The 27,960-nt window shown below is 41.3% G+C and overlaps 2 protein-coding genes across 5 annotated transcripts in view; one reads left to right on the top strand and one right to left on the bottom strand.

Annotated features, from left to right (window-relative positions):
- Positions 1 to 12,950, bottom strand: part of COL26A1 (collagen type XXVI alpha 1 chain) — a 187,970-nt gene extending 175,020 nt beyond the window's left edge. The window contains exons 1-3 of one of the 2 annotated variants that reach the window (XM_040532123.1): positions 12,791 to 12,950; positions 2,277 to 2,361; positions 631 to 1,064 (exon numbers count right to left, since the gene is read on the bottom strand). In XM_040532123.1, coding sequence (XP_040388057.1) covers positions 631 to 665 — 35 coding nt within the window. In that variant the 5' untranslated portion in view covers positions 666 to 1,064; positions 2,277 to 2,361; positions 12,791 to 12,950. Of the gene's footprint in view, positions 1 to 630; positions 1,065 to 2,276; positions 2,362 to 7,807; positions 7,871 to 12,790 lie in introns of those variants that run through there. The other variant, XM_040532124.1, reaches the window with a different exon arrangement.
- Positions 203 to 17,381, top strand: IFT22 (intraflagellar transport 22). 3 transcript variants are annotated; one of them, XM_040532128.1, is made up of 6 exons: positions 203 to 207; positions 13,849 to 13,913; positions 14,192 to 14,271; positions 14,386 to 14,475; positions 15,169 to 15,371; positions 16,305 to 17,381. In XM_040532128.1, the coding sequence occupies exons 2-6, from the start codon at positions 13,875 to 13,877 to the stop codon at positions 16,451 to 16,453; spliced, it is 561 nt and encodes a 186-aa protein (XP_040388062.1). In that variant the 5' UTR covers positions 203 to 207; positions 13,849 to 13,874; the 3' UTR covers positions 16,454 to 17,381. The 3 variants fall into 3 exon arrangements, with proteins under 3 accessions (XP_040388062.1, XP_040388060.1, XP_040388063.1); XM_040532126.1 differs by lacking the exon at positions 203 to 207 and having other exon boundaries at positions 13,777 to 13,913; XM_040532129.1 differs by lacking the exons at positions 203 to 207; positions 13,849 to 13,913; positions 14,192 to 14,271; positions 14,386 to 14,475 and adding an exon at positions 14,567 to 14,952.
- Positions 17,382 to 27,960: the final 10,579 nt, after the last annotated feature.

Genomic DNA, 27,960 nt, shown 5'->3' with positions numbered 1-27,960 from the left:
GAGATAAATAGCCCCTGGCTGGAGCCTGTAACCAGACAAGTTTAGACTGCAAATGAGGCACCAGGTTTTTAAACAGCCGCTGTCATTAATCACTAGAGCAAATCACACAAAAAGGAAGGGGTAAAGCTGCAGGGCAGCTCAGCACAGCCTCCCTGGGCTTACCCCACGGCTGCCCTCAGGGCATCCGAGCCCCAGAGCAGAGGACGGGTCAGCACCCTCTGGGCTCAAAGAGAGCTCAGTGGGTCCGGTCCAGCAGTTTCTGAGCAGCCTTGGCAGCTCAGCACAACCGCCATTTATTTGCAAATTCCCCCAGTGCCTGGGGCTGGGACATAACAGGACCCTCTGTCCCCAGCCCTGGCTCAGAACCTTTCCACCACAGAACCTTTCCCTACTTCAGTTCCCCTCAGCAAGGAGAACTTCTCTTCCCTTCCACTCTGAAGAAAAAAAAAAAAAAAAAAAAAAAAGGAGAAACCAAGTCACACAGCTCCCAGCAACTTGCCCAAGGGCATTCAGCCACCCTGAGCCATTTTGCTCAGAGCCAGCCCACAGGAAACTTGCAGGGCAGTGAAAAAGGAACCTTAGCCTCTGATCTCCCCTGTCAGTAGGGGAGCAAACTGCTCCCAAACTCACCTTTCTCCTAAGAGCCCACTCAGGAACTGCTGCATTTCTAGGACATTACACAACTCCAAGACTCCTCTACCCGTTCAGCAGGGTGATCATCCTCATCTGTGAGTGACCGTCCTCAGCTGCAGGCACACAGCCATCCTGGGGGCAGCGGTGCCAAGCCCCCACTCCAGCAGGTTACCTCAGCTCCAGGCCCTGTGCTGAGGGCCTGTTTCATCCTCTTGTCCTAACTCGCTCAGTTTCCTGCCTTGACAGGCTGGGATCAATCATTTATCGGGATTTAGCTGAATAGTACCAGTGGCTTTGCGACCCATTCTCCTGGCTTGGGTTAGTCCCTTCGAAAGCTGTTAGCAGTCTTCATGTTTTAACTGTCCAAGAAGGTTTTATTTCTGGTTGCGTGCAAAATTTGCCACTTCAGCCTTCACTGACTTTGCAAGACCCTAGGAGGAGATATTAAACACAGGTGATTAGATAAGATATGATTCTGGCAAATCGTTAGAGACATCTGTAGGAAGGTAACGCTCTTCCTATTTCATGAACTGAGACACTGGAGACCAGAGGTCTAATGACTTTGCTGAAGGCTGCAAAGAGCAAAAGACAGCGCCAGAAATAGAGCTCAGATCTCCAGGCTCACATTACTCGTGCCCTCTCCCTAATGCACACTTGCCTCTATTTTGCATGGCTGATTTAAGATGAAAATGAAGAATTAACTTCCAAGCTGTTTTTGGAAAAAGAGAAGAAAGGGTGATATTGTCTACTGTAAGGGGAGAATTAAAGATGACATTTCATTTTTAGTCCTTTGGATATGCATAATATAATCAAACACGATAGCAGTAATAAATGGATATTTTTTCTCCCCACGGTGCTTATGAGTGCAACATATTCTAACAATTTCTCAAAACTATGTTGATAAATTGGAAACGCAGTGATGGAGGTAACAAAGACAGCCAACAAAAACATAATTCATTCAATTTATCAGAGGGACTAGTTTTGAGAAGAGAACCCTTAAAATATGAACGGCCCTATTCTTACAAACCAGACATACTATATTTCAAAAGATAAAGCTACACTTTTTAGGCCTGTGCATAGGCATGTTAATTAAAGATTTGCCTAGACAATCAGGGCTAAATAAATTACTTGGAAGTATTTCACCAACTCAGTTCAAGATAGAAGGGGCAAGGATGCATGCTGGAAAGCCAAAATGGATGGAAGCATAGGAGGAAATGGAAAGAGGCAAAGGCCAGGTTTTCAAAAAGCGGTCTCTGGAGGGCCTTCCTCTTGCACGCTGCTCACTTTCTATGCAGGAGACAGTCTTGAACCGTTGTGTCAGAGAACTAATCTGTTGGACATGTGTGGGCACATGAGGTTTCACATGGTCTGGAGCATTTTTCAGCTCCTTAGTCCATTTGGCATACCTGGGACATAAAACATCACAAAATGTTCTGTGAAAACGTCTATAATCTCTTTAAAGATATACACCACATGCAAGCCAGACAACAAATGAAGTGGGGACAATAAAAGGAACACTCAGTGTTTAGTCTGATTTTTGTTCAGTTTAGAATGAAAAAGCAGTGGAACGATACAGCAAAAGAGGGATTTATTTTCTACAAGGTCTTAAGGTGGCTTAAAAAGGTAGCAAAGCACTGTCATACCTGGAAGAGCAAAGTCCAGCCCAGAACTGTAATGTCATCTCAACTGTTCAGCATCATTCACAGTATTGCAAAAGTCAATAACAAGCTGAAAAAAAGAGTTAGATTGTTGTTAGAGAACAAAAGAATCGTGGCAAATAAATTTTGAGGCCCATCCCTTGCATTTTGTGAGTGCACTTTTCATGTGTATACTAAGATGAGACCAAAGCAAAAGCAGCTTTGTTCTACTTGATAAAACCTTGTGAAGTTTTACAATTATGAAATGTCCTTTTGATGTTAGAAAGAAGTCGGCGATTAAGACCATCTAAACCCAAATATAATTTGGATAAAACCCTTGCAGCCTCCTAAGGAAGCTAGATTATTTCCTTGTGATCTAACAAAGCAATCAAGGAACCTTGGAAAATCAAAAGAGATGGCTAAGAGCTTAGTGACAGTAAGAGTTAAAGATACCTATTATAAGTTAAATTATGAGATTACTAAGTTTATTGTAAAATGTCTATTACTAAGACATCAAACCAAACCTGAACCAAACTGAAAATCTAGAGGACTGTGTATTTTTTCTAAGCTAGGAGGAAGCCAGTGTGTTTTTTTCTCAAGATTGCTTGAATCTGACCTGGAATAAATCAATCAAAATGCAATAGAACTGAAAAAAGTCACACAAGTAGTTTGGCACATGGTAAACGTAATATACAGTGGTATTGTATGAAGCACAAGAATTGATCCAAAAGTCATGACTTTGGCAAAATTAATTGACCTCAGAGAAGAATTTTGCCTGAGTGAAGCACTTGTGTGGGTATTATAGAGCAATATAGTGGATAAAATAACTCAGATTGAAACATAATTCAGCAGATGGAAAATTATGATTTAAAAGATCAGTGAGACAAAGACACGTTGGAGTGGATTTACACATATTCTGAGCATTATTGTATCCTGGGATGAATAAATTATATGACCTTTGATGTCAGGCAAAAATTCCCCCAACTGGCCATGCAGTGACGCTCTGATCTGCACGTGCACAACGACTCTGACACACCCTTGATGTACCGGATTCACCAAGAAAGCTATAAAGCAGGGAGTCACACAGGTGCGATAAAGCCAATGCACAGCAGCACCAGGACTATTGCACTCAAACCTGCCACAGTGCAGACACAAATAGAAGCCAGGAAGGACTGTGGAAGTTGATTAATGCCTCTTTCTTCTCCCTGCTAGAAGGCAGGATCTATTACACATAGATTACTCTTGGCACAAATTTGTCTGCCTTGTTCTGAAAGGCCTCAAGACAGAAACTCCCCATGCTCTTCTGACAACGTATTCCAGTGCTTCCCTCTTTGTACGGGTAGTTTTTCTTAACATCCAGCCTCAGTCTGTTTTGTTGTAATTTAAGCTCTCAATGTCTTACTTTCTCCATTATGGACATAAAAAATGATCCTGTCTCTCTTTGAGCAGACTTTTAATTCCTCAAAGTACTTTTCAAAACGTTTGAACACCTCTCCTTGCCTTCTAGAAGCAAAACAATCCAAACTTCTTAAGACTTTCCCTGTAGGTCATATGTCATATACTTCTGATCCTTTTTTGTTATTTTCCTCTAGTCTTTCAAGCTGGTCTACATCTACCTCATAGCACGGCATCTGCAACCTATACCTCTGTGCAATACCTTTTCTGCACAGCCCTGTTGAGGATTTGCCTTTTTGGCATCCGTACGTCATTGTTAATCCATGTTTAATTTGGGATCCTCTACCTTTTTCTGAAGAACTGCTGGCCTGATTTTTCCCATCCTTTATTTGCTAGTTAAAACTATTTCTGCCAAAGTGCAGTGCCCTGCAGTTGTCCTTAATGAGTTTCATCTTATTCTATTCAGATCACATCACCAATTTATTAAGACCATTTAAAATTTTAATCCTGCCTTCCAGTGTTCTTGCTTTCAGTCCCAGCTTCGCCTCATCTGCAGATTTAATAAGCGTTTTCCCTCTCCCATCACTGAGATCACTAAAGAAAACATTGGGAGGTCTGTCTTCATGTCGATATCCTCAAATTATGTTCCTGATCATTGACTGTTCATTAAGCATTATCCAGTCCCAGAGGGCTGCCTGCTTCCTTGATGCTGTACAGGACATAAACACCGAACTTACAAACTCTCCAAGCCATGGACAATCTTGAACTTCTACCACAAAATAAAGCACTTTATAACATGCGGTGGAAGAAGCTACCAGATGGCAGTCTGCAGTTTTCAGTGGAGTCACTGACAGTAAGATATCCAAATCCAATGGTATCCAGACACTTATCTGGTTTGAAAATCTATCTTGACTCATGGATTCTCTCTGAATCCCAGAGAAGCAGGGACTTTCATGAAGAAAGAATGTTTCGGTTTTGGACTCTGGCCCTGAAATCCTCCTACTTCTCTCAAACTCCCTATGGATCCAGATTGTCTGACTTGAGCACCCCACCATGAATGGGAGTCCAAGATCCCTTTCATATTGCGCAAGTGACTTAAAAGGGTGTGGGCTGACCCCTTTCCTAACAAAAATAAAGGCAAATAAGACAAGAAAGTGCATCTGGAGAGAAGTACCCTCCTCCCAGCCCCTGTAAGCCTCAAAAACCTAAAATGACCTAAAGTTTCTCCCTAGGTGTCTGCAGTTAAGGTGGATTAGTACCAGTCTCATGCTCTCTCCCTCTTCTCTCCTTTGCCTTATTCCACAGATTCCTCACCTGACAGCCATCTGTCCTCACACACCAAACTTCCTGCCAGTCAATGCCTTCCTGCACTATCTTTGCCTGCATTGGACCTCACCACCCAGCTTGTAGGACATTCTGCTTCCTCGGTGCTGCAGGTGTTTCAGAGCTTGCCCTGGCATGGCTTTCAGAATTTTGTGTGTTACTGGTAAACAGTCAACCACAAGCTGCTATCATACCCGTATTTTCCTTACAGATCTACCCTCACCTTATTCTGCTCTAAAGCTTCTAGTTTCAAGGGACCCCACCAATAACTGACATTACATATTTCTTGAAGCATTCACATGAGCCTCTCCCTTCTCTGTCCTCATTCTTTTCCCAAGATTCTGTTTTTTAAATTAAGTCTCCTTGTTTTCACAGGCTTTGTCTGTTTCAACGTGATTAATCCTCTTCATTATTTTAAAATCATTGACTGAATCACGGAAAGATCTCTTTTTAAACAAGATAATACCAAAGCTCTTCAGTCTTGCTTTATAACTTAGACCTGAAAGGCACAGTATTATTTTCATTCTCCCTGCTTTATCCCCTTAATCATATCCTTCTTAGGTAGAGTGAGCACTACTGAAAAGAGCACTCTGAACAAGAACTCACCACTGCTTTATGTAATAACAGTAACACCTCTTTTGATATATACTCTGTTCTTACCGTAATGCAACCCAACATCCTGTTCAGTGGTTGAGGTCTTTTTTCTACAGCTGTGTGTTAGGCTGAGAGCTCCGGGGGATTATTTAAAGAGAATATTCTCCAGATTTATCAATTTACCATTATGAATATTTTGCTCCATTCATTCTGAGGTAAGTAAACCCCAACGCTACTCAGTGGCACTGTCTTACTCTTTAGCTGGCTCTACCTAATCTCCTCTCTTGAATCTTACAGATTCCTCCATGGAAGCAATAAAATGGCCACTAAGGTGCTAAATACGAAAGAATCGTTGTAGGCATTAAAGGCTAAAGTCACTGCAAGGCAACTGGATCCAAGTATTTCTTGGCTATGCGCATATACACTAATGCTAGCTTAGGTGTTCAAGTATGCTCTATTGTCACTAATGGATACCACACCTAATGGGCTTGGTATTCAGAATCCAGCCCTCTCCCAGGGCCCCTGAGTGGCTATGTCAAACTAGCTTTAGTCTGAGCACCTTCTTGAACCAGTCGCACGCAGATTGCCCTCCCCTCCTGGCTTCCATTTCTAGGTGACCCAAACTGGAATTTCTGAACTGTGTTTTGCAACCATTCAGCTCCTCACATAGACTGCAGATCTCTTTTTCACCACAGGAAAAGCTTCATCTCTCTCTGCTTTCTCTTCTGCCTAAGAGAGATCAATCTCTCTACAGATGCAAAACCAATCCGTAAGTAATCCTCTGGGTTTACGCAGGCTCATAGCCCCTCATACCACCAAGTCCCAGGCTGGATGGATACACAAGCTGTAAGGCTACGAGAAAAAGGAATTTGGTTCAGCTCCCTGACCTACGAGAGCTCTCTGTCAGTGCCTCTCTTTACGACACAGGGTTTAGTGCTTTGTTGCATATCATGGCTATTGTAAGGATATGGGAATGGAATAAAAAACAGCATGGTATAAAATAGTAGAAATCATGAAAGAAGAGAAGAAGAAAAAAATAAAGGAAGCAAGATGAGACATAATCTAAAGAAATAGATAAATTGTTCTTTTTTTGGCAGAAAGGAAATGATAAAGTCTGTAAGACGCTATAAAATGTTTAAGCTGATTGTTGCCTAAAAAAAAAAAAAGAAGTAAAACCTTTCTACCAGGCTAAGGAGAATTTTGGGGTGCGATGGAATGGTAGGACAAGACTATCAGCCTCACTGTGTGCCTGGAAAGAAGTGGCTCACAGCAAACATGGTTTGGCTCAATTCACATCTTTTGTATTTAACTCTAAGATTGTTGTGAAAAAGCCACTGCAGTGCCCCAACCAAAGGGTGATGCACTATTTTGCATTGAAAACAGGTGTTCAGCTGGCTGGCTTTCTAGCAGAGCACAGCAGATTTGTCCCAGATTTTCCGTACATGATCTCTAGGTAATACTTGCCTTTTCTTCACATGTTTCAAGAAAATTAGATAATTATTTTCCATGTTCTGAGACTTCCCTGAACTGACTGACAATAGATTTGCAGAGCTAAGCTTTTGGTTGGGTGGAGAGGGAGTCTGGCCAGCTTACAGGGGAGGTGAGTGGACTTTGGAAAAAGCAGTGCTGCACTTCTGGAGCATCTCTGAGAACAACCACAGCTTGTAGCACATGCCCAGGCTCACTGCAGTTACGCTAGTGACCTGCTGAGGCGCAGTCTCTGGCTGGGGAAGACGAGGGCAAACACTCTTGATAACCCAACCACTCATTTCCTTAATTTTGAAGCTGTGTTACATAAGGGACTACATTTACTGAAACTTCCCCCTGTGTTTATTCATTTTAAATGGCTTTGAGACATAGTTTCTTCAAAAGATCACATATAATCAATCTCCATTGTTCTGTATATATTTGCAGAAGATAACGACTTCATTAAAATATGGCGCACTATTAACAGCAGTAAATATCCAGTGCTAAACCTTAAAATGTAATGCAATTAAAGAAGAAATACGAACCTAAGGAGGTTAAGTGCAATCTACCATTGACAGTTACATTTGATTTGAATTAAAAAACACACACAGAGGGTAATAAAGGGCCTCCGTATATACTTGGATAACAGGAAATCCCCTGGATGTAAAAATAGTGAATTTAAGAATGGAGAATATAAAGGTCTAGTTCAAATTAAAGATTTTATGACTGAGGACTCCATTAAATCTTTGAACACTTACAGTAAAGAGTCTGGAATGCTTCCAGTCCAATTCTTTATGTTCTCACAAGTGACAGATTATACTTCTGAACTTATACAGCAAAAGAAAGAAAGAGTGATTGTATTAATCCATCTAAATCTGAAGCTTGTTAATTAAGATGAAAACTATAAAAACCTGTGCTTAGGTGAAGAATAGTATTTTTATAACCCAGATCAAGATAACTTCACTAGCTAAGCCAAAAGTAAAAGATTTTAATTCTCAAATTATTGAGAACAGTAAAATAATGAACCACTTAATGCTACATGATCAACAATCTGGACTAAATAGGAACTTTTTGGTACTCCTCAGTCTATTTCTCTTTCTATACTTCCAAGATGTTCCTCATGGTGTTTAAAACACACAGTACAACATGCTGCTTCTAACTCCACTCCCACCTGCAGAAATGCAAGGATCCTCAATTGCACCAAGTCCACAGTGGCAGGCCACGATCATGTTGAAGTGCCAGTCTCACACATACGGGTATTTATAACTCTAAGATATTAGGAAGGACCTTGCAAGTGAGTCGCACTGGAAAATAATGTACTACCTTTCCCAGGTTTCAAAGGAAATTGAGACAAAATTATCAAGGCTATTTTTTTTTTAAGTTGAAGGTGTAGGGTTAAGCATTCATCACTGCACTAAGCAAAGCAGCAAGGATTTGAGATCTTGTTTCAGATTCCTCAAAACATACTAATTACTGGTATAAATCTGCTGTCTCTAATGGCATCCTGCCAAGGGTTAATTGAGCCTTAAATGAAAATGAATGTGAGATATCTGAAAAGACAGCTGATGTGGCCCAGAATGTTAGCAGAAACATAATGCCTGGAAGGACCGTGGGGTTAAGAAACTCCTGGGTTTGGCCATAAGCTCCAAAGCAACTCACAAGTCAAATAGAGAATAAAAATGAGAGAAAACAAAGTCTTCCTGTCAGGAGGATGTGTTCTCCTTTAGGACCACATGGCAGTCCCTCTAAAAAGGAATACACCCTTTATTTGCTTGTTTCCTTGAAGTAGTTGAGGATCTGGCCTAGGGTGAATAAATAGAACAGACAATGTTAATAAATGCAGACTCTTTCCAGACCAACAGGGGTGGCAGACACCACAGCTCTCAATGGAAACAACATTTACTTTGAAATTTTTGTATTGAAAACAAAAAGCATATGGGTCTAATAGAAAATGTTGCAAGAGCTCCTGTGAATCACAGTTATCCCCTTATTGTCTTGTCTTAGCCATCCAGCACCCGCTACTCTACCACCTGTGAAACAGTTTTTACCACGTATGCAGCGAGGTTTTTCACCCAGTCCACCAGGGCTGCCGTGCCTTCTTCTAAGAGCAAAGGGTGCCCAACACATCCCTGCACAATATTCCTCACCGTCAGGCTCTGTTTCTCTTTGACTGCTTTCACCAACAGGTATTGAGAACACTAAATGTAAGAGGTCTCACTAACGGTACACCTGTATGCCCACTTTAATTCAGCACATATCTGCACAGTAGCTGAAGGAAATAGCCCCATCCTTGTCCCACTTAGCTGTACCTCCACTGGTCCTTGTTCCCTTCTCTCTGTTAGTAGCACCAGGCAGTTGATTCAACTGAAAACTTTTCTCTCTCCTTTTCCTTTTTTTTTTTTTTTTGGGGGGGGGGGAGGGGGGCAAGGATAGGAGATGGGGTTTTTCAGCTGAACTCAATTCCCTCTAAACTGGTAATTGGAGCAGGCCTAAACTAAGATTTGCGGATGTGAACAGAGGCAGTTCTATTACTTTGAGCGGGTGGTGATACAAGTTTACGCCAGATGTAAAAGACTATGTATCCACAGCACAAAGTAAGAGTCCAGGCTCTGTCAACAGGCAATGAAGATTCTCCTAAACAAATGTTTCTGAAGGGTAATTCAGAATACCTAAACCAGAAGCCTAAACCAGAAGATTATGCAGCGTGAATATGACAAGACCATAATGTCTTAGTACTGTAATTCCCACAAGGAATTGAAGTTCTATTTACTAATGCAAATGATCTGGGTTTAAGCAGAAATACTATCACTTAATGTTTTTTTCCATGAAAAAATTTAAACTTTCCCCTGCTAGGGGGAGAGAAGACCCTCTGAAGGACTCTTCTGCTAACACAATAAACATCTGTGGGTTCTTTCCTCTCAAACGCTATTTTTCTAGGGTGTCCCCCTCTGATGAAATAGCAGTCCCAGTAGATCATGGCAAACAATCTTGCATACCACATCTTAAGAAATGGTACTGTTCAGAACAGATCGGTTTGGTCTGTCTTAATGCAGGCAAGTTAACACCACATTATTAAATGCACCAAGGTCACCAACCTCCATCAGATGATCTGCTTGATCCTTTTCAGACAAAAAAAAAAAAAAAAAGAAAAAGGAAAAAAAAAAAAAAGAAAAAGAAAAAAGTGTGGATTCCATACAGAAATCTGAGTCCTCCAAGCTGAAAGTTGTAGGCCTGGCCACTCACAGCCCACCCACCTACAGATCAAGATGGACTGGAACAACCTCCTCCAAGAGCCAGAAAAGTGAAGGGGGCTGGGTGGTGGGAGGAAGGGTTTCGTATTTCATCTACCACTTCTAATAGAAAACAGAGCATGGTGGGGGGTTGAAAGGAAAATGGCAAATCCCTGGAGATCCTAAGTGTTGGCCTCTCAAGTCAAAGCTGTCAATCACACCACGTCCCCTCTGACTCGTGCTTCTGGCAGGGAGGGAACAAAAGGAGGCAATGGACTGGTACGTTCAGCCACTAGGTGTTACTGTTGCTCCACAGAAGGGGATCAGAGCAACCAGAATAAGCAGAATGAAATCTATCAGAGGCATCTTAAACAGCTTTAGCTTAAGATGTAAGCCATCAGAGCTAAACCTTTAGCTTCACGCACCGTGAACCAGAAGAATTAGAGCATTTTGGTGTGTTGTCTTGGAGGGGTCATGGAGGTAAACTGCTGCTCCCTGGGTGTTGTTTATACATCATTGCATAAACGGTGCAAGTCAAATTCATGCTTAGGAACCGCCACTGGCTTTGATGAAGGAACACAGGGAGAATTGGGTCCCTAGAGATGTGGCTGACTTCACATCCACTGGTCAGAAAAATACACTGGCTACTGAGTTGTCTGCTTCCCTGCCTCTTCTGTGAATGGCCACAGTCTGCCTGAAAAAACTCTGCACTGAAACTGAAACACATCTTAACCAAGCTCTGCTGTCAGTCAGGTGGGCTTCTCAGGCAAGTCATTTAAATTTTCTATGCTGTTATTTCTCCATCTGTGAAGATCCTGATCTCCTCTGGAGAGGACTTTGAGATCACAGATAAATCAGAGCTGGTATTGTTCCTCTTAATGTAGTCCTTGATAATCTGTTAGTATGAACCAAGCAACAGGTTTTGCATGAGCCTTTTCAACTGCTTCCAGAATAGGTTTTCAGAGAGAGAAATACTGAACTGACTGCTTACACCTCCCTGGTAGCCACTTTTAAGTGAAACAGTCTCATGATAAAGAGCAGCACCCCACCACACCCCTGTCAATGTACCTTAATGTCCTGTTCCTGTTTGGTCCTTTTTCATAGCTCTCCTGAAACTTTACAGCCACATTTCATCCAACCCTTCAACAGCCTACCTCAGTTTACCTGCTTAATCAACCAGCCGTTGAACCTCGGATGGATATCGCTTTCCTGAGCTTCTTCAGCAACATGCTTCCAGTTTACAACAATACTGTTTTTCTCCTTAAGTTTTAATAACAAGCTTCAGCACACAAGAATTGGTGTTGTTTTTTTTTTTTCATTCTATGCCTTGCCCCCAAAATGATTGGTATAAATAAACAGGATATATAATGCAGGTCTCTGCCTGCATCCATTAGAAAGTTGTTTCTGCACACACACACAATGTCATGCAACACACAGCAAACAGGCAGCGCATTTATTCTCATGGTAAGTCTTGCCATGTGGTTGTACTTCTAACCAAGGCATTATTTTCACACACAACTTGATTTGACTGCTCCAGGGTATGTTTCCCAAAGTTTGGAAATATTGTTACAGTGTATTAAACAAAGTACCAGTACTGAGCCACAAACTTATGAAAGATTTTTTTGAGTTCTTTTCATAGGAAAAAAATTTGTATGCCACATTAAACAAAATATAATGCAAATTTAAAATACTGTTCTCCAAAAGACTGAATGATTTGCAAATGCTAAAGTATTCTCTGAAAGGTGACTGGCACTACATTTTACTGCTGCTTCCAGTGAAACCTGTGGGCCTCTAACTTGGAGGCAAAGTCCTCTTATCTGCGGTTCAGGCAACAAGCATCACATGCCACGATAAGGCAATCAATGTGTCTCAGTTTGAATTCTCACAGAGATTTCTAGAGTGAAGAATAGTTTTAGTGAAATATTATTGATAGCCTGCAATTGTTTCTGGCTGTTGAAGGAAGAAGGAGGATCTGTCCACAGAGAATCATCTGGAGATGATCATTTTTGCTTGCTACCAAACATTATGGTGGAAAAACTGCCATCTAATAAATTCAAGACTTATAGACCATTACCAGTATGGTCTGGAAGTAGTTCACTTACAGCTGGAGTTTTTTCTCTTCATTAGTCTAACAAAGAGTTTGAAATAAGTGAAACAAAATGGCCTTGCTGATTTGTACACGTGTAGTCTCAGCAAACAATACATCAGTAACTAACATAACTTTACTCAGGCCTACGGCAGATGCTGATAACATCAAATGTACTTAGATGCCTTTGAAAATGTCACCCTGAGTGGCTTGGCAGCTTAATTCCCACTTTCTAAAGTGACTTAAAAACTTAAAACACATGGATAAATCTGAAAATTGCAGCCTTAGACAGCTGTGCTCTCCTTACCCTTCAGTGGCTAACATAAACACACAAAGACGCTATCTGACACCTCATCTAAAAATTAATCCTAATTGCTTTCTGGACAGCTGCACAAACAGCCAGTTTTACCTAGTTTCACTCTTACCTCTTGTTCATTATTTTCCTCTTCTGCTTTGCTGTCCAAAATAGGTTTCTTTATATCACATTTCTCTTCATGTGCTTGTGGACGTGGCAGTTAATAGCATGTGCCAGCTAATAAGACAGATGTCTTAATTTCTTCTGTCTGGGTCACCCTTTCTGTCTTTTCTTCAGAAATTACTATGCCTGAAATATGGAAAACAACATAGCAGCAGAAAGCATTAACTACAAAACGTTCCATTTAATTGTGAATTTGCTCCTGACTCACACAAGGATCTTCACAAACAGAAAACACAACCCAGTCTGCTACAACAGAATCATCTCTACTGCTAGGACCAACCACCACCTTTTGCATCATCTTTGTCCAACTGGCCTGAAAACAAATGCCTGTCTGAAGTTTATAATCCCACGTGAAGCGTAATGCCACTGCCACACTGAACAGCCCTAAACTAGCCCTATGAAAGTAGTGAAAGAGCCAAATCAGCCTACAGTGCGATAGAAAAGGCTCTGCCCCCTCAGTGAGGGCGCAGAGCTATTCTGGTTCACATTTATTGGTAGTACTAGTAATAAACATTTACATTATGGTAGCGCCTAAAGGCCCTATTTGAAAGCTCATCTAAAACTGTTATTGTACCTGGGCACTAAACAGCTTTGAAGCAGCACATCTGTCTGCCAGATGGGTGTTTGCTGGGTTTTGTTTTTTTTACTGAGAAGTTGCCTCTTAAAAAAGCCTCATGCTTACCTAAGAAAACTTAATAAGAAGTTTCAAGAGATTGCTGCGTTGTTCACTCAGGGAGAATCTGCAGTTAAAACTGCAGAGAAACTCCAGGCTAGGACAGCACTTCCTCACACGAGCAAGGGACACCACAACCACACTCCGGGGACACCGAGGCTGCGGTCCCCCGGCTCACGCCGCCTCAAATCCGGCACAAGAGCACCTTGAAGCCCGAGCCGGACCCCACACGAAGACCTCCGGCACGAACGGGCGGCGAGGCGGCGCCTCCATCACCCCGCGAGGCTCCCCCTCACGGCATCCCTGAAGGGCTCCCCCCCACGGCGGCGGAGGCAACGGCAGCGCGGCCGCGGCCGCCATGTTGAAGGCGAAGGTGCTGCTGGTGGGGCCCCGTGAGGTGAGCGAGACCCCGGCCCGGCCGGGCGCCCCCCGCCGCTTGTCCCCGCGGCTCGTTGTGAATCTGGAGCGGCCTCGCCGGGCCCTGAGAGCCGCGGTCCCTCCGGGCTGCCCTGGGGGGGGTCGCCGCGGGCCTCATCGAAACGCGGAGGCTGCGGCCGGGCAGTGGTGGGAGGGGAGGGCGGGGGCAGGCGTGCGGTTAGCTGAGGTGAACGCTTCTGGTAGTTGTGGCTGGGGCGTGCTAAGCTCATAGGTGTGCTTCTCGCTCATTTCTGCCAGGCTGGAAAATCCGTGCTAGCAAATTTTGTCTCGGAGAGCATAGAAGGGATTGGCAGCTACGTCCCGACACAAGGAGTGAGGTGAGCAGACCCTGTGCGCTGCCCGAAGCAGCCGGCATCGCGCTGCCGCCCTGGCAGCCTGGCCGTGGCCTTGTGCACCGTGACGAGGTGTCGTGTGGCTACTTGCTTTCACAGGATCCTGGAATATGAGAAGCCAAACTTCAACGGTAACAGCAAGGGAGCTGCGTGTCGTTTTGAGCTGTGGGATTGCAGTGGCGATCAAAAGTAAGCCCGTATTGCTGCTACTTCCTCCAGGTTACTCAATTCCTAATGATTCTGCTTACACAACGTTCTCCTGCTTAAGGCCTAAAACCAGTGATCTTTTCAAGATGAGGAATATCCCAGCCTCTTTTCCCTGTTACATTTTTTTTTTATAGCTTTCTCCTGTAGAGCATCCGATGCTCCCAACTGACATTGCAGTTTGTTTTGGATAAGGACTAGGCATAACAGTAATGTCCATAGCTCCTAGAATGGAGTTACAGGTACAGCAGACAGACAGAGGCCCAGTCCGCAACTGACTGCCTTTATGTGTTTGAAATTATTATGTGATGGACTTCAAACAATGTATTGATATGGTTGAAGCCCTAATTGCCAAAGGATACAATTGAGAACTGGCCAGATCAATTTTTAGGGAAAAAAAAAAATATGCATTTGACCAACCACTGCATTGTCAGCAAATCATGGGACCAACTAAGATGATAGGTAAGTAAAAATATTTAGGATGTCGTAGATCACTGGCAAGATTACTAACTAAAGTAACTAACTAAACTAAAAGTACTAACTAAAGAAAAAGTACTGTAATGTGTTCTTGCAGAGAACTTTTTCTCTTAAGGAAAAAAAGAAAACTTAAGGAAGTTTGAGTACGTTTCCATTTTCCAGCTATCAATCTTACCATTTTCTGTGCATGTGCTTTTCAAGGTTTGAAACATGCTGGCCAGCTCTGATGAAGGACTCTCATGGCGTAATAATAATCTTCAATCCTGACATGCCCAGTCACCTGAAAGAAATTGAAATGTGGTACTCCTGTTTTGTGCAGCAGCAGCCACTGCTTGATAGTCAGTGTCTCCTGGTTGCACATCACAAGCCAGGCAGTGCAGAGGACACAGAAAATCTATCTTTAGGTAAGAAGATGGAAAACATAATGTACCAGTCAGAGGAGTTTTCTATTGATCTCTTTATCTTTAAAATTGGTGATACCTTATAGCTTGCATTTTTCATGAAAATCTTCCAATCTAAGAATACTGGAGTGCTTTGCAAACACAATAATATTGAACCTCAAAAGCCAGCTAAAAGGTAAGCAATATCCATGTTTCCCAAAAGGGAAAATAAAGACAAGCAGCATTTGAGTGACTTCTCTAATGCCACGCAGTGAGTATGCAGCTGAGCCAGGAATTAGAACTCCTGATGTCTGTAGCCATAATTCATCACTAGCAGTTTTTCTTGCATTGAATTTTACATTCTGTTTACTGACACTTTTGAGGCTGTTTAAGCCTACGTTTTATTGATCAAAATAACTTTTTGAAATAAAAGGTTAATGATCTTCCTCTTAAAATTAGTATAGGCATGTTATTATATACGGCAGAATTATTTGTGGCTCTTACATAGGGGAATACATATTCCCTCTGGACAGCCTGTTCTGGTGTTCAAACAGTGTTCAAAATTTGCAATAAGCATGAATGTATTAATCCATATTAAACATAACATGTATCGTTCCATAATTTTGAAGTAATCAAAGACTATCAATTCAATAGTAAAGTTGCAATTCAGTGCTGAATTGTTCAATTCCCCCTAATCAAATGTGAGACCAAAACCAATACTTTAAATCTTAATAATGATGAAGAATTTAATCTAGCAGTACAGTTGTATTTGTTGTAATGCCAACAAGTTTTGATACATTTCTTCCTCGCATTGTTTGTTACCTGGGGTATCAAACATTGGATACTACCAAATTCCAGCTGACTTCTTCAACATGAGCTGTCCCATGACCTTGATCGTGAATGCTCCTTTTCTAAAAGGAATATATCTTAACTATTTTATTTTTTTTACCTTCAAAGCTCACCCACTGAACAAGTTGAAACTAATACATTCCAACTTAGAAGAAGATCCTGAAGATGTTCGGATGGAATTTATGAAATACTTCAGAAGCATTATCAACTTAATAAATGAGAGCAGAGAGAAGGAAGAAATGTCAATTATCTCATAACGTTAAAAGAAAGGGTTGTTTTCACTTTGTAAGCCATGCTAGCCTGTGAACAGGTTCTCACAACAAGAATTTATCAGTCTATAAATGCTTCAGAGAAAACACTGCACAATTTATGACTTAACCAAAAGAACCAAGTGCTGACATCAGATGAACTGTGGTGCCAAAAAGATGGCTGCACATCCAGGAATTTGGGTAACTTTAGCTGTGCTTTGGTTCCATTTGGCATCAGAGGTACAGGAAGGTATTTTTTAATGTATTAGTGTAGACCAAAAGAAAAAGGTATATGTCATCTCCTCACTTAAAAATGCCTTTTTGTAAAGGTACTAGGAGAAGAAAGCCTGACAGAACATAAGATTTGTGGAGTTCTGTTGAAGCATCTGAGTAAAGTGTTCATGTTAGCTGTGTTCCTGGAGAAGTTACGCTTTTGGAAGTCAGTTGAAACTGATTGGAGTGGAGATCTGAGAGCAGTTGTGGTGTGGAATCTACATTTAATGTTCCAAATTCTCCTTATATTTCTGTCAAGCATCTGAAGAGAACACATTTCATAGCTATTGCCTTGGCAAGGCAGAGTATGTTGCAGTCTTTCTCATGACTAGGCTTTTCTCCTATTCCAACAAAATTATCCTTGTTCAGGACAATGTATAGGACACTCTGGGAGGGAAAGAATCGAGGTCTCAGTGTAGTGCAATTACTTTGACCTATGCCAGGAGCTCCAATAGAGGGGAAGAAAGTGCTGCATTCTCCAGAGGAGGAAAAGCTGTTTCCAGACTAATATTACTGTTCCCTATTGCATTGAAATAAGTGGTTTCATAGATAATTTACTTTCTGGTTTGTTTGGTTTGCACTCATCCCTATTCTTAGTGTGTTTTGCTGTGGAAGACTTTTTCTGTAATATAATACTAAAGCAATAAACACACTTTAAAATGTGTCCTTTCTGCTCTCAAAGGGAAAGTTAATTATGTTTTTGCGGAACTCTTATCAACTTGTTTAATTTTTAGTGAGAAGAACTGTGATAAATTTTCAATATATTTCACACTAATTAGATCTAACAGGAGAAGTTTGAAAAAACTTGTCACAGACCCAAATAGCTGAAGAAATGATGAATGAAAAACAGAAGCATGTATCAATGCTGATGCCCTTTTGTATTTTTCAAGAGGAGAATTTAAAGGAGAGAGGGCCTGGAAGCTGGAACTGCAGAAATCTGTCAGAAGCATCCAATTTTTCCTTGTACAGTAACTCACCTTGTGAGGTGTTGGATCAATGGCTTGTCAGAACTACATCTGACCCACTGCACCAATTTTTACAGATTGTTTTGTTGTATGTTCCATGTCACCCAGCTGTATTTGAGCTGCAGCTGTTACAGCCTTTGTCCTCTCACTAACGCCTTTTAGTTAACATCCATTACAGAAAGTATGTTAAAAAACAGGAATTACTTAATGCATTTTAGTTCAAGACAACAGGAGTAAGAGTTTCTTGGGTTTTTCAGTGATACAAGTTCATCAGTCCACTATTCCTATTTTCATAGTTCTTTCTCTTCTGAGTTATAATTAGTCTGTTCTTTTGCAGATACTCTCCATTTACCAAGATAGCAAGAAGACATGCCTCAAAAATCTACTCATTTACATATCTTTCTCCTGGCCTTAGCATGTGATCAGGGCTTTCTCTAGCAAACTTCAGTGAGCAGTCAGAGTGTTAAGCCCTGTCACAAACGTGTTAGCAGTAGCTCAGGTCTTTTCCTGGCCACCCCAAAAAGCCCGCAGCACTTCAGGCAAAAAATAGTAATTCCCTTTCTTTTGTGAACTCAGCCCATTTCAGTGGGATTTACTGCAGTAGTCTAATAATGATTTGACTGTAGCAGCTCAAAATAAGTTATTTTTATTGCTTTCAGGTAGGAGATGATTTTTCATTTTTCATATACCACTTGAAGATTTCTACATTGTCATGCTCAAAATCAACAAGCACATAGAGTCTGAAAGCCTCTTCGTTCCAGTTGTATGTTTTGCTCCCGCAGGTATTTTTTGCTGATTATTAAGCTCTTTTATTTAAAACAAAGGCAAGGGAGTCAAAGGATTAAAAGAAGATCTTTTAAACAGCTGTAAAACTAATGCAGCAAAACATACTGAGCTAAGCTTCAGAAAATTAAAATTCCAATGATATTCTGGTTTGCTCAGGTTGGTACCAAGCGTGTGGCTCATGAAGTTGGTACCAGTAACCCACACCATTCTTTTATTTTGTGCTTGGTGTGTTCACAGTATTTGCTGCTCCAGCTTCTTTTCATTGTCAGATGGCTCTTACTGTGCTGCTAAAGCTAAAAGCTCCACTTGGTTCTGATATGAAAAGGAGGGGTACTGAAAGAAAACACCGGTGAGAGGAGGGATACCGTGAAAGAAAAAAGTGAAATAACCAGTAAGAGATGAAAAGGTTGGAGTCAAATAGTGGGAGGTTGGCATTTCAACATCTATATTTTATTTATATGACTTTTGAAATGGCTTTATATGTTTGCAATCAGTGTCATAGGGGTGGTCTATTGGAGACAGTTATTGGAAAATTCACAGTCTAACTGGAGAACAAGTCTTTTATATGCTGCCTTAGATTATTTTTTTCTTGCTGCCAGCTGTGTGGCGTTGGAGCCAATTTTAAAAATATACTGCCTTAATACAGCTTCTCCCAACAGCAGCATTGGAATAAGGCTGTTGTGAAACCCAGCAAATATAATTGTACTTGAAATGTAACCCAGTGTTTGAGTGATGCCAGGGTTAAAAAGTCAATGAACTATTCACCACCTTGCTTCAGGTAAAATGCTAACCATGATCTTCATAGATTCATAGAATCATCTGGGTTGGAAAAGACTTTCAAGATCACCAGGCCCGACCATCACCCTGACCTACCAAGTCCTATCACTAAACCACGTCCCTTGGTTCTGTATCCACATGTCTCTTAAATACCTTTAGGCATGGGGACTTCCCCGGGCAGCCTGTTCTAATGCTTGACCACCCTCTCGGTGAAGAAATTTTTCCTAATATCCAATCTAAACCTCTCCTGGTGCAACTTGAAAATGTTTCCTCGTGCCCTATCCCTTGTCACCTAAGAAAGGAGACCCGCACACTCCTCACTGCAACATCCTTTCAGGTGGCTGTAGAGGGTGGAGGTCTCCCCTCAGCCTCCTCCTCTACAGATTAAACAACCCCATTTGCCTCAGCCACTCCTCCTAAGTCTTGTTTGCTTGTCCCTTCACCAGCTTCATTGCTCTCCTCTGCACACGCTTGAGCAACTCAGTATCTCGTAGCGAAGGGCCCAAAAACTGAACACAATTTTTGAGGAGCAGTCTCACCAGTGCCACGTACAAGGGGACAACCACTTCCCTAGTCTTGTAGGCCATGCTGTTCCTTCTGACGCAGGCCAGGAGGCCATTGGCCTTGTCCACCTGAACACACAGCTGGCTCACCGTCAGCCAGCTCTCAACCAGCACCTCCAGGCCCTTTTCTGCTGGGCACCTTTCTGGTCACTCTTCCCCAAGTCAATACCACTGCATCGGGTTGTTATGACCTTACTTTAAACTCAAGAAAGAGGTAAATTACAAATATCTATATACTGCAACACGTTCTTCATTAGAGAAGAAAAATACTGTTAAACAGAACCAATGACAGATCCTTGGATTTGACTTTATACCATCCAGAGGGGACATAATATCTAACAAGTATGGATCACCATTCATGAAACCTGTCCAAGAGATTAATTTCTGCTGTTGCTGAAGAACAGAGTAAATGTGTAGGCTAAAATTAATCCTTAGTATTGCAGCAGATACGGAGAAAGTATTTATTCAGAAGTATAGTTCATTAATGATTTATGAAAGGGGTCCACAGAGACACCCAGTTAGAAGAGCGGTAAGAGAATTTCGAATGCGGGACAGACATATGTTAGTCTCTGTCTGTGCACTTTGCACACTGCCTGTCCACTGCTATCAGTAAGTCTGTGGAGCTTCAAACATTTCCACTGCACAACATTATCCAGACTGGGGGTGTGCAGCCTTATTTGTTTGCCTCAAGCAATGCGGTTAGAAAGTGGCTCCATCCATACTTCTGCTTGTGAGAGCAAAGAATTACCCAGGCAAGTTTAAGGAAACCAGGAACATGAGGTAATCAGCCACAAGTTACACAGAAGTCAGTTAGTTGGCAAGCCACAGGTTTAACTAGGAGTAGGAGCAACTTAGGAACAAAACAGCAAGCTTGCAGCAAAAGCACTGTATTTTAACTCTTCCACACTGAGGATCTTACCACCATGCCTGGAAGTTTGGAAAGGCTTTTTGGATGACCTTTCCAAGAAGCGGAAGGGTAGGTAGAGAACCCGTGAGGTCTGTCAGTTCCACCAGACAAGTGTAGCCTTCTCTAGCTGTCCTCAGTCCCTTAGAGCAAACAGTTTGTCTCCCCTTCTTGTTCATGCCAGCAGCCACGTACACCCAAACTGTTACTTTGTATGAACTGTGCACAAACTGGAAGCCTCTGAGTTTCTTTCCCTTTGTGTGTTTTCTTGTCCATACTGGAATATAGTGGCTGTTTTTTCCTGTAGCTTTTCTGGGATCACCTGCATTGATGTGGTCTGGGCAACTGGGGGTGGATCAGGACATACAACTGAGGCATCGTAAGCCATTAATGAACAGAATATTTTAAATATTAATTCATTCAAATAGGTACAGTCTCCACATTGTGGCATCCAAAGACCCCAGGATATGGCAAACATGAAGTAAGAAAACAGCCTGTTACTTACACAGGGGTTATTCAGGTGCAACATTATTTTGTCACTTGGCATTAAGTATTGATTATCCTGAAAGCTTAAATCACTATATTTGTGATGTACAGAAATGATTTTCAAGGTTTTACTGCTGTGTAGCTACAAACAAGTTTATACCTAAAGGTGAGCTCTACTGAAGTTCACACTCATCTACCATTGAAGTAGCCAGTACATTGTTGTTTTGGGCAGTTGACCTGTCTGGACAAAAAAGTCAGTATGGAAATTTGATGGGGAACAGTCAGACTCAGAAGAATTCTGCAGGATGCAAAAGGGAGAATTTTAAGACATTGGAAATATACATAGGAGGTTGATGGCTGTGGCTATCTTGAAGACTTTATTTAAGACATTCAAGTTCTTCAGTTATAAAATAGAGTCTGTTCAAATTGCCTCTTACAAGCTGTTTTCTACACACGCAGAATATTATGAAGCCCAAAACTACTGCGATGATGAAAACAGTTACAGGCACTGCAATCCAGATGTGTGGCTTCCAGGGCAAAAATCCTACTTGTTTACAACCAAACTTTGGGAGTAGTGGCAAAGCCAAATGAAATACATTTGGACCTTACCAAAAAAATGTTGCTTTCCTTTCAAGTTCTGTATTTTGAAGGCCAGGCCTTTGGTCTCAGTTGTTCTCAGCAGTATTGTTCTAATGGATACAATAGACATAAGAAACCCTATGTTCCTGTTTGTGTTACTGAACTGCCAAGTGACTCTGAGGAAGCCGTGTAGGCCAGCACATTCAAGAGTGCACATCCATACTGAATTTTTGTATGCTCTGCTAAAATTATGAAGGGAGTCGATGTTCAGACGCTTGAGGAAGCAACTTCTAGGAGGTATCCAGGCCCTTTTAAAATCAGATCTTGAAACTACTCAATTTCTCAACTTGCTTTGTACTTCGCTTTGGAGGTCACTTGCAAGTATTTCCTCTATCCCCTCTCCAAAAGTCTTCAGTGCTAAAATACTTCAGTGGTACAGCAAAGGTTCCTCAAAAGATCCATTTACTTTTTTGAGAAGTTGCCTTTCCTGAGATGCTAGAAAAACACTCTGCCAGTAACTCACATAGCTGTAGTCAGCACTCCTCATGCACACACAGACACTATTGCACTTATGAGTAAAAGATACCATATGCTACTAGGCCAAGCAGCTCAGGGAGTTAATTCATGTGTAGGAAGCAGCCCAGTTGTGAGGTCAGATGTATATTTGCATTGCCCCAGCTTATGTTACTTACTTAGGACAAGATTCCCCCTAGAGTGACTGAGATTTACATAACTAGATATATCATGAAGGTGCCCGCCTAGAATTTGCTGAGAATTCATCCTCAGAAAATCAGTCCTCTTCAAAAGCAGCATTATCTGGAATCCTCTTACCACTTCTTGTAATCACCAGGCTGAGGGAACTGGCTCCGTGCAAACAATGTCCTGTTTTGGCCACTTGGAAAAGTTACAATGAATGAGAAAAGGGCCACCTGGGTGGCTGAAGAAGAAAGAAGCAATTACATAAGTATTTGGTGGTTTGTTTTTTTTTTTTGGTTGTTTGTTTTCACTCTAGCAACATAGTGAGAGAGAGGGTACCTGCTCAATATCTGTAAATATTTCACAAAGAGAGAAAATTGACTATTTGCCTAGACATGAGTTAACACAATCATCAGAGCAGGGCAACTGTTGTTGAAAGGTTGGACCATTCTAAGTGAAACAAACCTAAATATAAAGTACTTTCTTATCATCTGCTCATTTAGCTCATTCCTCCCACCTCCCCCTGAATTGTAGGAGGAAATAATTTGACCTTGAATATAGGATAACCTTATGTTTAAGCTTTATTTATTTATTTATTTATTTATTTATTTTCCTGACAGAGACAAAAAAACTAAACAAAACAGAACAGGAGAAACCTAATATTCAGGCTCACATTCTATTTGAGCATAATTTTAACTAAGAAGAATTTTGGCACAAGAATATACATGGATAAACTAGTGACTGAAAAATCTGGTCTGGAAATTGAAGAAGGTTTCTAACAGAGTATCTCAGTAAGAGATGGGAAAACACCTGTTTTCAGAGTGGCACTTAATTAATAACTTGATAAACTATGACAATGAACCAGAACATCCACTCGAAAGTTCCTTTAACCTTGAGGAGCTTGGGTTCTGATTCATATTCTCCAACTGGAAATCGGAGGTTGTATTTATACATATGCAGAAGAAGTAAAGCAATTTTATCAATTCATAGCAGAAGAAAGGTAATGCAAATTTTCTCATGAGTCCCACTTCAGAGTCTGCTGTCTGAGGATGGGCACTAGAGTTTGCTTGCATAACCTTTAGACAGGAACACAAAAAAAAGCCATATGTTTTGCTGAGTTCCATTGTCTCTGCCTTCCTTTGTAAGGAAGCGGGAGCCTATTTCTCTACTAGTTTCATGAAATCTAACTGAATCCTGGTAACATGTCTCTGAGAATTCGCTCAGAGGGACTACTAGACAAGGACACACCCTCCATTGCTATGTTGCTGTTACATGAGTTCCAGACAAAAGCATTTATTGTGGTTTGGCAACAACCATCTATTCCTAAAACCCTGGGACTGCATTGTTCTTTGCTTGTCAAAAGCTGATTTAGTACCTACAGGCACAGAGTGCAGGGTTCATCTTTTTAGGAAGGATCTTCAAGCTCACAGCCAGTAAGACAATTTGGAGGAGTCACACCAACATTGACTGTGAAGACCAGGCCTTCAATGGAGCAAAAGATCAGCCCTGCAATGAATATTGAAGGATTTTTACTCTGACCCTAGGTTAAGTGGTAATACTCCAGAAACTGAGTAACCAACTGCCAGTCCCATAATAATAATTCTGAGTCATTAAATAAAGATATGTCGTAAGCAAAAAAATATTGCTTAGGCCCCAAAATTGTTATGCTGCATTTGGAATCCTAATAATGGCAGAGGTTTGACTGGAGCTCCTAACGATACCTGGATCTTGCAATCTTATCTGTAGCTAAGATAATGATCCTGGGTCCTATGCAAAGGTATTAGGAGGCCCTTCTTCTGCTCAGAATGGCATATCTTTAGTTTTAAAGCAGATCATTAAAAGTAATATCTAATGAAAGCTCCATCTGTTTTCCATTGAGCATACACATGGAAGCATTGGCTCCCCCCCCCCCCCCAAGGTTGCATGTAGTTTTGCAGCACACAGTGCTGACACCTTCACAACATAACAAGCCAACCCAACCTTTGATGCAGTTCCTTTGCCCACAGAAGTTAAATATTTGGTATATCTGGATCTATTAAAATAAAGCTGAACTTCTGGACCTTAAATTTCTCCAGCAACTGGAGAGAGATGTAAGTCTTAGGTCACACAGACTTGCACGTGTCTGAGTTTGCAAACCATAAAGGTTATTTTACAAAGCACTACCAACAAAAGCTAAAACTTGCACTCCGTGCACCCTTCTCTACTCAGCTAAATGGGAATTTCCATGGCCTGTTAAGATACGGAGTCTACGACACAAAGCTGGGCCGTTCTGATCCCACCTGTTAATGCCCTTTAGACATTGCTGGAGTTTTCACTAACATGAGCTCACAGAGGCCAAACAGATACACACACATTTTCTATTACTAAATAATTTGTTTGCCATCCCCATAAGAACCTAGCAGTATTAGATAAACATTTTATCCTAAGTGCCATTGAAGACTAGTTTCCAGCAGAATTCTGTCTTAAGAATTCACCCAAGTGTAGGTTTTCTGTCTTCTTAGACAGGTCTTCCTCCCTTATTCTCTACAGACATGGCTACCTATACACAAGAGTTTTTTAGAAATGTCATAACTTCAAGACTTCCCATTCTGTGAGATGGGGTTGAAAATAATAAGAAGGGACAAGTGAGATAAACAACCGAACACACAGCTAGAGAGCACATTCTTATAGTCATGCTAACAGTCGAAGTTAAGTATGAAGGTGGAATCACACGACAATGAGATCATTAACAACACTTGTGTGGTGATCAAGAATGTTTGTGCACTTCTGTGCTGGTGATATGAGTGTATGCTATGTGCCTGTGGTTGCTCTTTCTTATGTCATTTGCTGAAGTCTAATATTAAAAAAAAAAAGTTGGGACATTCATCCTCAATCATCTGCAGTTTCTGTTAGACTCCAGAGACTCCATCTGATATTTCCTTTTTCTTTTACACCCAGACATGGCTGGCCAATATCCACTGTCTTTCCAGTTAACAAAGACTTGGAAGACTTTGTCACAAGTTGAGGGTCATCTGGCTTCCTTTTGTCAGCCCTGAAAGGGGACAGAAAACAGGAAAAATCCCTTCCAACCTCAATCTGCCAGGCACAGGGGAGGTTCCTGGGTGAGGGCTGGCCACCACGCACACCCTTGCAGCCCCCTGGGACAGGGTGAGGCTCGGAGGAGGCAGGGAACTGATGTGGAAGATGAGTTTAGCTGCATTCCACTCCAGTTATCTTTGGCTGCTGGTATGTTTGGGGAACAAGGATGAGCAATGTTCAGAAATCACTCAGATCTGAAGAATTTGAAGGACCTCTCTGCACCCAGTGTCTGAGAGAGCTGCACGTGGTGTCTGAGCGTGGCTGCTCAGCACCGAAATGTGGGTAACTGCATAAAGCAGACAGTGGTTCCAGCTGACAAAGTCTCACGAAGGAAAAGCTCCACAGCAAGAACACAGTCCCAGACCTGGGGTTTAAAATTTCCATTGCTGTCTTTCTTAGGACCCTCCAGATTCAACTCAGAATCAAAGGCTTAATCTGCCACCATCAAATATAATGAAGAAATCTGGCTACTTTGCAATGGAAGATGAGTGAGCCCTAATCTCCAGATCTTGTTCTCTTTCCGTGTAATAGCTCCTCTTTAATCACAAACAGATGCTACCTTTTATATTGGCACAACAAACATATCACATTCATGTCTACTTCTTGCCTTCTTGTCTGATCTATTTCTCCTACCTCTTGAATTATTGCCCTCCTTCTTTTTCATTTTTAAGTTAATTTACATTAAGCAAACTAACCTTGCAGAAGGTTAAAAAAACACAGTGAGAGAGACTTCCAGAACTGTCTGGCCTTGTTCTCAAGCTGAATGCAAGGGCTGTTCTCAAGTTGAACACAAAAAATTGGATAGGTGCCTTTTTTCTTCACTCTTTGTGACTTTAATGTATCAAGGAGGTTTGAAAGAAGACACTGTGATTTTTTTAAAGCTTTTTTCTTAAATCCTACTCACCTTTTCTAACAGTAATGGAATCATTTTTTTCTATAGGGGAAGCAGAAGTTATATTTCCATTGTAAAAAATAACCAGGCAGTTTGAAGAGCTCGTAGGTTTATTAATTGGAAAGATAATGAGAAGGTTAATCAAAGTTATGCAAGTAAAATGAATAAAATCAAGATGGACTCTTCTCATCTCTGAGAAGGACTTGAAAGAAAGGTTTTGTGCTGAAACTCAAGGAAGCCTACAGTTTCGCAGATCAGGCCACAAGAAACCCCTGTTGAACCATATGAACCATATGACCGGGTGTTACCAACATATGAAAGATCAACATGGAAGAAACAGGGAAAGATTTCAGGCCTCTCATTTTGTATAAACAAGCTAAAATGGCTGTGATCTCCTCACTTTTTTCATGGTGTCCATAACTTTTATATGACCCCTTTAGGCTGTGCAAAAGATCATTCTTCTATAGTCAGTGAAACTGCTGCTAGCCTTCCCATTGCCATTCTCAGTTCTTCTATTATCTTGGAAGCTTGACCAGTTCCTCTAATTATCTATGATCCACAAGAACTTTCTCCTTGCTTAATATGACATATCATGACATAATGACATAAATGTACCATGTTGCGCATTTTAATGACATAAAATGCTTAGCATACACTGTTGATAAGAATTTGCTCTAACCAGCTAAGGTATGAAGGAAACAAGTGAAGGCTGGCTACAAAGACTAGCTCCTGCCTCCTTTCCTGGACTTGGCACAGCAGAGCATGTGCACAGTTTCACTGTAGTTCTATGGAGAAGAAAAGAACTAATCAGCCTAAGGGATGTTCCTGGAATAAGAACAAACATGCATAAATTGACCACGGAAATTAGCAGGTTTCTTCCTATCAAAACTAGGAGATTCTGGAGCAGTCTCCCAAGTAAAGTAGGTAACTGGGAGGATAGGAGACACATCAAGGAGGAAAGAGTACATTTTTTGAATAGCACAATCTGTTTATGAAAAGGATTGGGAACTTGGCTCCCTGCAGAAGCACAAGACTGGACTCAGCAACCCAAAAGGTCATTTTCGGTTCAATGTTTCCGTCCTTCCTTTCCAAACCAGGACTGGAGAGGTCTGATTCTAAATGAACAACGATCTATTCTTCCTCTGCACTCACCTGTGCAAACATGGAAGTTAAAATGTATGGCACCTCTTTTCCATGTCCAACAAGGACAAAAAAATGTAATCTCATCTGGCCCATAACAAGAATAAATTAAAGATGCTTTAATGTGCATTCAGTGAAGCAAAAAATACCATATTTTAGAGAGGTTTACAAATAAAACATATCCTATATGATTGGTCACAAATAGAATAGGTAATACATAGCAGATAATACCTAAGGACAAAATACTCAAAAAATACATTCTTACATTTTGTTTTTGTAAGAAAACAAGATTCACATTGATATTTGTTTATATCGGTCAGCCCCAAATAACTCTAGAACTTGTTCATAAATCCCAGTCAAGTTTCACAGAGGGCATT

The sequence above is a fragment of the Cygnus olor genome, chromosome 20 (assembly GCF_009769625.2).
Source record: "Cygnus olor isolate bCygOlo1 chromosome 20, bCygOlo1.pri.v2, whole genome shotgun sequence".
Taxonomy (NCBI): Eukaryota; Metazoa; Chordata; class Aves; order Anseriformes; family Anatidae; genus Cygnus; species Cygnus olor.
The sequence above is the reverse complement of the archived record's forward strand: the minus strand, read 5'-3'. Positions and strand labels throughout refer to the sequence as shown.